Source organism: Antennarius striatus, chromosome 10, assembly GCF_040054535.1.
Source record: "Antennarius striatus isolate MH-2024 chromosome 10, ASM4005453v1, whole genome shotgun sequence".
Taxonomy (NCBI): Eukaryota; Metazoa; Chordata; class Actinopteri; order Lophiiformes; family Antennariidae; genus Antennarius; species Antennarius striatus.
Genome location: NC_090785.1, coordinates 22,355,298 through 22,364,179, shown reverse-complemented (window position 1 = coordinate 22,364,179; position 8,882 = coordinate 22,355,298). Strand labels below are relative to the sequence as shown.

The 8,882-nt window shown below is 42.4% G+C and overlaps 1 protein-coding gene across 1 annotated transcript; it reads left to right on the top strand.

Annotated features, from left to right (window-relative positions):
- Positions 1-461: 461 nt before the first annotated feature.
- Positions 462-7,048, top strand: LOC137602460 (short coiled-coil protein B-like). The gene is made up of 4 exons (XM_068325201.1): positions 462-602; positions 1,414-1,482; positions 1,568-1,648; positions 4,382-7,048. Exons 2-4 carry the CDS (start codon positions 1,467-1,469, stop codon positions 4,522-4,524), a joined length of 240 nt encoding a protein of 79 aa, XP_068181302.1. The 5' UTR covers positions 462-602; positions 1,414-1,466; the 3' UTR covers positions 4,525-7,048.
- Positions 7,049-8,882: the final 1,834 nt, after the last annotated feature.

Genomic DNA, 8,882 nt, shown 5'->3' with positions numbered 1-8,882 from the left:
AATCTACACGAATTCCGTGATTCAGCAATGCAAAGTTGATAATGCTTTGGAATTGGAAGAAGAGTAAATTTCTAATGTTCCGTGTGCCATGTTTTTTAAAAATCTTGCGCACGTGCTACAAATACCGTGTAAGATTGTATACAGATACTGTGTAAGATTATGTACAGATATATAAGGGTAGATTACAACTTGGGTTGACAGGTATAACATCTGAAATGTGATAGTCAATACAAAAAAAATGATTTACAGCCATTTAACGGTTTGTGGAAGCTAGATGAGGACAGACTAAAAGTAGACGGGAGACTAACACACTGAAAAATACTTTAATTTGTCTTATTTTCAGGTAAAAAGAGATAATCACACAACTGGAGTAGGTTTATATCCTCTCGTTGAAAAAACTACAAAAATGGAGTCCATCGACCGTTTCCGTTTCCGGTCTGTGGTTCAGATTGTCGCCTCCGGGACGCTGTAGCTTCCGGTTTCCCGGATGTTAGCTGTCCGGACCCTCTGAACGGAACTAACGGGGATTTACCCAAAACCTTTAGAGCTCACATCGAAACTCTGCCCTTCAGCACAGAAGTAACGGTTTCATTGATTGTAAGGTGTGTATCCCACGGTCACCTGACCGTTTATCCACGTGGCAGGAGGCTAATAAGATGCTAACGCCTGCTAGCACGTTAGCTACTTAGCATCAGGCTGGCTCCGGGCGGGTTGCTGCGGCTCCGGTGTTGGTCTGAATGACACAGCTAAAAACATCCGCTGCGTCATTCTAGTGACGTTTACATCGAGTAGAATCCGGTTCGTGACGAGGCTTCGCTGCACCTTCAAACGTGTGTAGCGCAGTTCTCACCGTCATTAGTCATCATGTTTGCATCCCGCTTCAAAGCCATGATGCATTGTTATTATCAGTGTTCGTGTGTTCGTCCGTCGTTCGTATGTCCACCAAATATCTTCTGTCTGCAGACAGAAAGATGAAACAAAAAGCACGTTACTCAGGCGGCAAAGGGGATAAAAAGGAGATGATGAACTTGACAAAACTTGGTCAAGGTCAAATGTCAACTTTTGTACTCTCAGGAACCAGATAAGATAGAAAGCCAGTGTGAGTGAGACCATAGATAAAAGCTAGTGCTATGATCTACCTATGCACTAGCTATAGTCTTGATCTATGGTCTTACTCACACTGAGAACCATATGCATTGGTCTATGCACTTGTCAGGTACTACTTTCAGGCTACCCTGACCTACGCTTTGGGGGATGTTGTAGTCTCTGACTGTCTTGTTTAAGACATGTTGATGTTTTTGTGATTTTGGCATTAAAAGCGGTTGATGATTACTGAATTTACCACCAAACCTCATAAACATTTGTAATAGTTGTACAGTGCTCATTAAATGTTGTATATCACATGTGTTGCAGGGTGCCTCAGAACTGCAGCCCTGCATTCCAAAAAGGAAGACGAGTATTTCACCATGAGCTCAGATGATGGTGAGACTCCACCCACAAACTTTCTGTGAGTTCCCCGGCCTCTCAGTGAGGACATTCTGTCTGACTGTTCCTTCCATGACTGCAGGTGACATGGAAAACCAGGCTGAGCTGGAGGAGAAGACCAGACTCATTAACCAAGTGTTAGAGCTTCAGCATACTTTGGAAGGTACAAGAAGTCTGTGAAGCTTTTCATTCAGTCCAGTTGATTTGATTTAATACCTTTTGGATAGGGTACAAGGAGCACAATCTTGTTACTTTTACTGTACGTGCACTACAGGAAGTCCTCAAGATACGAACATCAGACTTACGAACAACCGCACACCGCCATATGCAAAGTGTACTGCAGTTCCCATTTCTGCTTCAACCCCTGCCAAGCAGGGACACATTAACACACCATAGATAGAGATTTCACACGTCATGTTAAAATGACTCAGCAAATATCAGACCAAGTGAAGAGTTTGCTCTGATTTCAGAGTTTGCTCTGTTGGCGCGTCCTTTTTTTTTTTTAACTTATCTACATCTCTTTGAAATTCTGCACAGGAAACAAACCCACAATGTGGAATATTTATGGTCATTTATGCTTCACTCTCGACGTTCACTAACATTGAGACTGAAGACAAGTAAGGTCTGTTTGAAAGTTAGACCCAGCAATGTAGAATATAGAAAACTCAAACACAACCTGCGTGTTATTTCATATTTTTGAAATTACTGATGGGGTTGTCCTCATGTAGGAACTAAATGATGTAGGAACTAATGTTTGCCAGGTTAAGTTGCTGCCTGGAAGCATTAACTGATGCTAACGCTGAACTCTGAATATTTTGCTGTTTGGTGTTATTAGTCAAGTTAACTGAGAAACCTAATGATAACAAAACACAGTAATCAAACATAAAGGGGCGTGTCTGACCACGAAGAGCATCAGTGCGTCATTCACATAACTGTCACAGTTGTACAAAAGAACGTTTTGTTCACTCCACAAAATGCTCTAAAAATGATCTAGTGTTTCGCTTACTGATTGCCGGACACATTTACACTGCTCACAAAAATTAAAGGAACACTTTTTTAATCCGGCCTGGCATGAAATCAACTAAATCTGTCTGATCTTGAATTTGGTCCTGAATTTCCTTGGGGATTATTAAAGTATTATCTATCCATCTATCTGGTAATTTTGTGGTTGGTTCAGCAGCTGAGGGCATTGTTAATCACTTTCAGCTGTATTGGTGTTCATGGATTAACAACAGGTGCACTACAGTGGCAACAATTAGAAAACCCTCGAAACAGGACCGGTTTCACATGTGGAGGTCATCTCAAGTTTCTCCCTCTTGATCTTTTTTGGCTGGTTTTCCACTCATGCTGGTTTTGGCTTGAGTAATCATCTCTACTGGTAGTATGAGGCGATTCCTCAACCCCACAGAAGTTGCACAGATTGTACAACTTCTCCAGGATGGCACATCCACACGTGCTGCAGCAAGAAGGTTTAATGTGTCTCCCAGCACAATCTCCAGAACATGGTGGAGATTTCAGGAGACTGGTGGTTATTCTCGGAGAGCTGGACAGGGTCGTGGAAGGTCCTCAACCCATCAGCAGGACCGATACCTGCTCCTTTGTGCAAGGCGGAACAGGCTGAGCACTGCTCGTGCCCTACAGAATGACCTCCAGAGGGCCACTGGTGTGAATGTCTCTACCCAAACAATCAGGAACAGACTTCATGAAGGTGGCCTGAGGGCCCGACGTCCTGTAGTGGGCCCTGTGCTCACTGCCCAGCACCATGGAGCTCGACTGGCATTTGCTCAAGAACACCAGAATTGGCAAGTCCGCCACTGGCGCCCTGTACTTTTCACAGACGAGAGCAGGTTCACCCTGAGCACCTGTGATGGACGTGAAAGAGTCTGGAGAAGACAAGGGGAACGTTATGCTGCCTGCAACGTCGTTCAACACAACAGGTTTGGTGATGGGTCAGTGATGGTCTGGGGAGGCGTATCCATGGAGGGACGCACAGACCTCTACTGCCTAGGACATGGTGCTCTGACTGCCATAAGGTATCGAGATGAAATCCTTGAACCCATTGTCAGACCCTACGCTGGTGCAGTAGGTCCTGGTTTCCTCCTAATGCACAGCAATGCCCGGCCTCATGTGGCAAGAGTATGCAGGCAGTACCTGGAGGATGAAGGAATTGAAACAATTGAATGGCCTTCACGATCCCCTGACTTAAACCCAATAGAACATCTGTGGGACATTATGTTTAAGTCCATTAGGCGCTGCCAGGTTGCTCCTCAGACTGTACAACAGCTCAGGGATGCCCTCACACAGATCTGGGAAGAAATTCCACAAGACACCATCCGTAGTCTCATTAGGAGCATGCCGCAACGTTGTCAAGCATGCACACAAGCTCGTGGGGGCCACACAAGATACTGAAAAGCATTTTGAGTTACAAAAATTGAGTTTTTGAAAATATGGACTAGCCTGGCACATCTTCATTTCACTCTGATTTTAGGGTGTCTACACAAATAAGCCCTCTGTAGGCTGAAAACTACTAAATTTCCATTAAAAGACTTGGCATCCTTTTGTTCCTAAGACATTGCCCTGTCGTTATTTGTAGAGATATCCAACTTTATATTGAGATTTGATGTATCTAATGTGTTTCTTTAAAGTGTTCCTTTAATTTTTGTGAGCAGTTTTTCTTCGAACTTGCTGTAAAAGTAGGAAAAGGCATTTTAAATGTTTTCCTTAATAGTGCAGAAATTGAAATAATATGGAGAACATGTCTACATAAAAAAATGTCATTCAGAAAGCTGTCCAAAATGAATTGTGTGGGGGTTTTTTTTTATGGCTTTATGGTAAAATATTCTTGTATGTCTTCGTCATACTCTACCTGTCGATCAATTCTGGTGTGTGTGCTCAGATCTGTCTGCCAGAGTGGACGCTGTAAAGGAGGAGAACCTGAAGCTCAAGTCGGAGAACCAGGTTTTGGGTCAGTACATAGAGAACCTCATGTCTGCCTCCAGTGTCTTCCAGACCACTGACACCAAGAGCAAACGAAAGTAAGGGAAACGTCAGGGTGTTGACCTAGAACCCCCCAAAAAACCTAAACCCCGTCTGTCCCAGGTGACTGGACTGTGATCATCACCGTCATGGACTCCCAATCCTTAATGTTTTGGTTCATCCTAACCTGTGTATGTGTTTATTCCACCTGAATGTTTGGGTAAGAAAGGGTGGAAATCTAAAACTTGTTTTCATTCATGGAAAATCAGTTCCAGGGGGGAAAAAAAAACACATTTCTGTTCGTCTTGACTAACCTGCATCTCCCAGTACCACCAGTACTCTTAAATCCCGGAGTCTTGTGTGTTATTAGACCCAAAACTAAGTAGGTGCTCATTATCAAGCCCTCAAGTCCTCTGAGTTTCAAATACAGGCCATCGTGATACGTAGACGTCTTGTTTCATTCAAACCTATTGGTGCTATGTTATGTAGATTCTAGAATTTAATTTATAACAGGTTGTTAAGTTATGATCCAGCCTGGAGGAAGTCCTCATGAGGCCATCCTGCTCTGGGCTTTGAAGGTGGAATCAATCAGCTCCTGGAGCAAGTTACACACACATTTAAAAAGGCCCAGTCAACGGCAGGATAAGGACATTAAAAAGCACAAAGGAAATTAAGTGGCACTGAAGGTCAAAGTGAGTTTGAGGTCTTAATTGGTAGACAAATCAGTTGCACCCAGGGTTACTTTGTGTAATCTAAATAGTTGCAGCTCATCTACAGCAGCAGGCGATGCTAGAAACAGGAGAAATAAACCCTTACTTAGAATACTTGCTCCACTTAAAACATGAAACTACCTTAGTTGGAGATAATATTTACACACATACCTCAAGCAGGTACTCCGTACAGTTAAGAGTCAGGACAATGTTCTTGAACTAAAGGTTTAGAGGGAAGGATTGGTAGGAGGCAGTAAAAAAAAAAGCCTCTGCAGATGGTTGAGATGTTGAATTGTTGAACATGCATGTTGGCGGCACAATAAAGGTGTAATTCAGCAGTTTGTGTTTATCTAGCGAAAGTCTTCTTTAAGGTTTTATGGCATCCATGAAAGAGACGTTTAGAATCCTGTTTTCTCTACCCCGTAATCCCAACATGGTGGAGGAACATGGAAAGTATGGCGGTGATGTGCTTGAACCTGTGGTCAGCGTCACGTGACCACTGTAGTTACGGTGTGCTTTCCTCAGCAGACAGAAAATATCATGGAAAACATGAAGCCACGTTCTGTCAAAGCTTTACTTTTATTTGTAACGCATTAACCGCTCGTTACAGTTAATGCATTCCAGGAACCACATGCGAATAATGAATTCTGCGATGGAGTGACGAATTATTTTATTATTTACGGTAATTTAAATGTTTATGACCCTCCCCATACTGATATTAAACCACTTTCTATCTGTATTAACTTTTCCCACATCCTTATCGACGGTTTAAAGCACGTCTATGTCTCACGTAAGTCCGAGACTCACTGAACGTAGCGCACTTCCGGATGCTGTCAGCCAATAGAATGCGCGTACAGAATCACGTGACTACCTACTAATATTCTGCGATGAGGTGAAGTCACGCACGTTGATGCGCGGATGCGCGAGGGATTACTGTAGTTTCCATGATTCCAGACAACTTTTGTGATCAGATCTCACTTCTTTGAATCTGTTTATGATGAATGAACACACATGTCACAGGAACAGAATGACAATGGTTTGACACAACCACAAAAATAGCTGAATATATATCTAGATTTTATGAGAGTGTTTCCTGTCGTGGGACCAAACCGTGACATAACCAGTTAACATTTACCTTACATTGTGCTGTTGATCTGTTGTTGTTTGGGCTGGTGTTGTTTGAGTAGATGGTGCTTCCATTCAGAGACAGGTTAGTGTTCACACACTCTAGAGTCTAGACCACATGTGAGTCTGGTCATGTTGTCATCAGAGCATCCCCCTCTGAACGTATCATCCTGGTCGGATGATGGTTCTGGGTCTGAACAGTCATGACCTATTAGTACCCCCCCCCCCCCCCGAAACAGTGACAAGCGGTCCAGAATGATAAAGGTGTGGGTTCTGGACAGAAAGTGGGAACATTCACCTTGTTTACCTGTTTATTAGTCAGTATTGCTTCCCGTGTTGTTGGTTGATGAAACCTGTGGTAACATATTTTCTTTGTTACTTCCACTAACCCTTCCTAAAAAGAGCTGCTGAATGTTTTTTTTATTTAGACATTTTTCTATCTCTGTTATGAAGTCATGTTTTTGTCATTTTGCTGCTGCTGCTCACATATTTAAAGTAACTAGAACAGTGACTGTTGTTGCATCTTAAAGCCAAAACCAGGTGTCATTTTTTAATTTAAACAATGTTTTTTTTGTCAAATTGCCAACATGTCATTTAATCTCTTAATACATCAGCTATAAATACTTGATTTAACGCACTGTTACATCAATGTGTGGAGCCCTGGAATATTTATACACGGTTGGTCTGACCATTGTTTACTTATGGTTTTGTTACTAATTTGACATTGACTTAATAAATTGAACCTTTGATGATATCGTTGTCATTTCTTTTTTTGCGTCAGTCAGGGGTTCATGTGTCCAAGTGTCCATCTGCTTGTTACTTTTCTCTGTTGGTATAGGCTCATACAGGTCCTATTATGAAAAACACATTTTTTCAGGTCTCTACATATATTGGTCCTCACTAATACTGATAAAATATATATGCATGTACGTGTACACATACATACATACATTTTATTATGCACTTTGTCGATGAATTATTTGGTTATACATTTTTTTGTAGTACACAGTCATTTCCAAGAGCCAAAAACTATGAATCACACATGAAGACACAGCTGCCTGTATTTTTATCCAAAGCCAGCAGGTGGTTTCTTGTGCACATGAAGCTTCAAGAAATGAACCTTTTCTCAAACCAGTTGCCTGAAATGGTTCCAAGCCTCATGAGGCATCATCTTGCCACCACTATGTGAGCAGGAGGGAAGCCACAGGACAAAACCTAAAGCATTACAAAAGAATTTAAGAAAACATAAAAGGCACATTAACACATAAAAAAGAGCACGTCTCACAGCAGCACATGCAGCAATCAACTCCTAAACCAGCAAGGAAGCATGGTAATTTACTTTATTCATCCCTCAGTGGGGAAATGATCTTTTCACTCATTCATGCACATGCATATAATCACAGCACAATGTTATGTACAGGCCAACACACCACCCACTATCCATCCCCCCAAGCACCACCCCCCCTCCTGCAACCCCACCCCCACCCCACCCCTATCCTCCACGCCCCCAACCCTGGTTGAGTGGTGTAACCTTGCTTGGTTGGCCAGCCAACTCACACCTGAACCTCGTAGAGGATCTGTGGGGTGTTGTCGGGAGGAACATGAGACACCAGACCAACAATGCAGTGCAAATACCTGAAGGCTGCCATCACAGCAACTTTACCCATGAGCAGCGCCACAGGATGATGCAACAATTCATGCAAAAGGAGGTGCAACCAAGTATCAGGTGCACAGAAGCAAACATACCTTTTCTGAAGCTGGAGATTTCTGTTTAAAAAATCTAAAAATACTGATGTTATGTATTATCCTAATTTCCTTTTTTTTTGTGAGCCATAATAAAAAATGTAAAGAAGTACAGGCTTGAAATATTTTAGGCCATGTAGAATGAATCATTATAATACTGTATAGGTTTCACTTTCTGAGATGAGTGACAAAAATATTTCCCTTTTTAAAAACATTTTAATCAGCTGTAATGATCCCCGTAGGGCAGCTCCTTTGTTGTGCGGCCCCAATGAGGAACTTATAGAAGGGGACGGTGCCTTGCTCAGGGGCGCCTAGGCAATGCTCAGGAGGTGAACTGACACCACTGCCAGTTCATACTTCGAAATGTTTTGTCTGACACAGGTCTTGACTCAGTGACTTCTGGTCCCCAGTCCAAGCCTTAGTGGACTGAGCTACTGCTGCCCCTTTATGATATTCTTATTTTGTGAGATGCACCTGTAAAATTGATGCAATAGTTGGTGCTTTAACTACGTTATAAGTGTCTTTTTCTTGAGAAAGTCACCGTTTTGCAAAGAAGAAAAGTCAGGTAAATATCTCGTATTTGTAGAGAGCGAACACAAGTGGGTGTTTAATAAACTGACCAGAGCTGAGTCCTACCAAAACGTAAATTAGGCCATCCAACATGATCACAACTCTCAGCTATCATTCAGAAGAACCAGGTACAGCTAAATGGAGGCTGGTACTCTAAAAAAAGGTCACGAAAAAATCCTTCTGGAAGTCTGTTTTCTGGACAGATGAGTCCAAAATATAATTATTAGGTCAAAAATTGCAAATCTTTGGATCGTAGCTGACACCGCCCAACAG

Coding starts and splice junctions, on each gene's coding strand:
- LOC137602460 (XM_068325201.1), top strand. Junction 1,649..4,381: donor GCTTCAGCATACTTTGGAAG/GTACAAGAAGTC, acceptor GTGTGTGCTCAG/ATCTGTCTGCCAGAGTGGAC.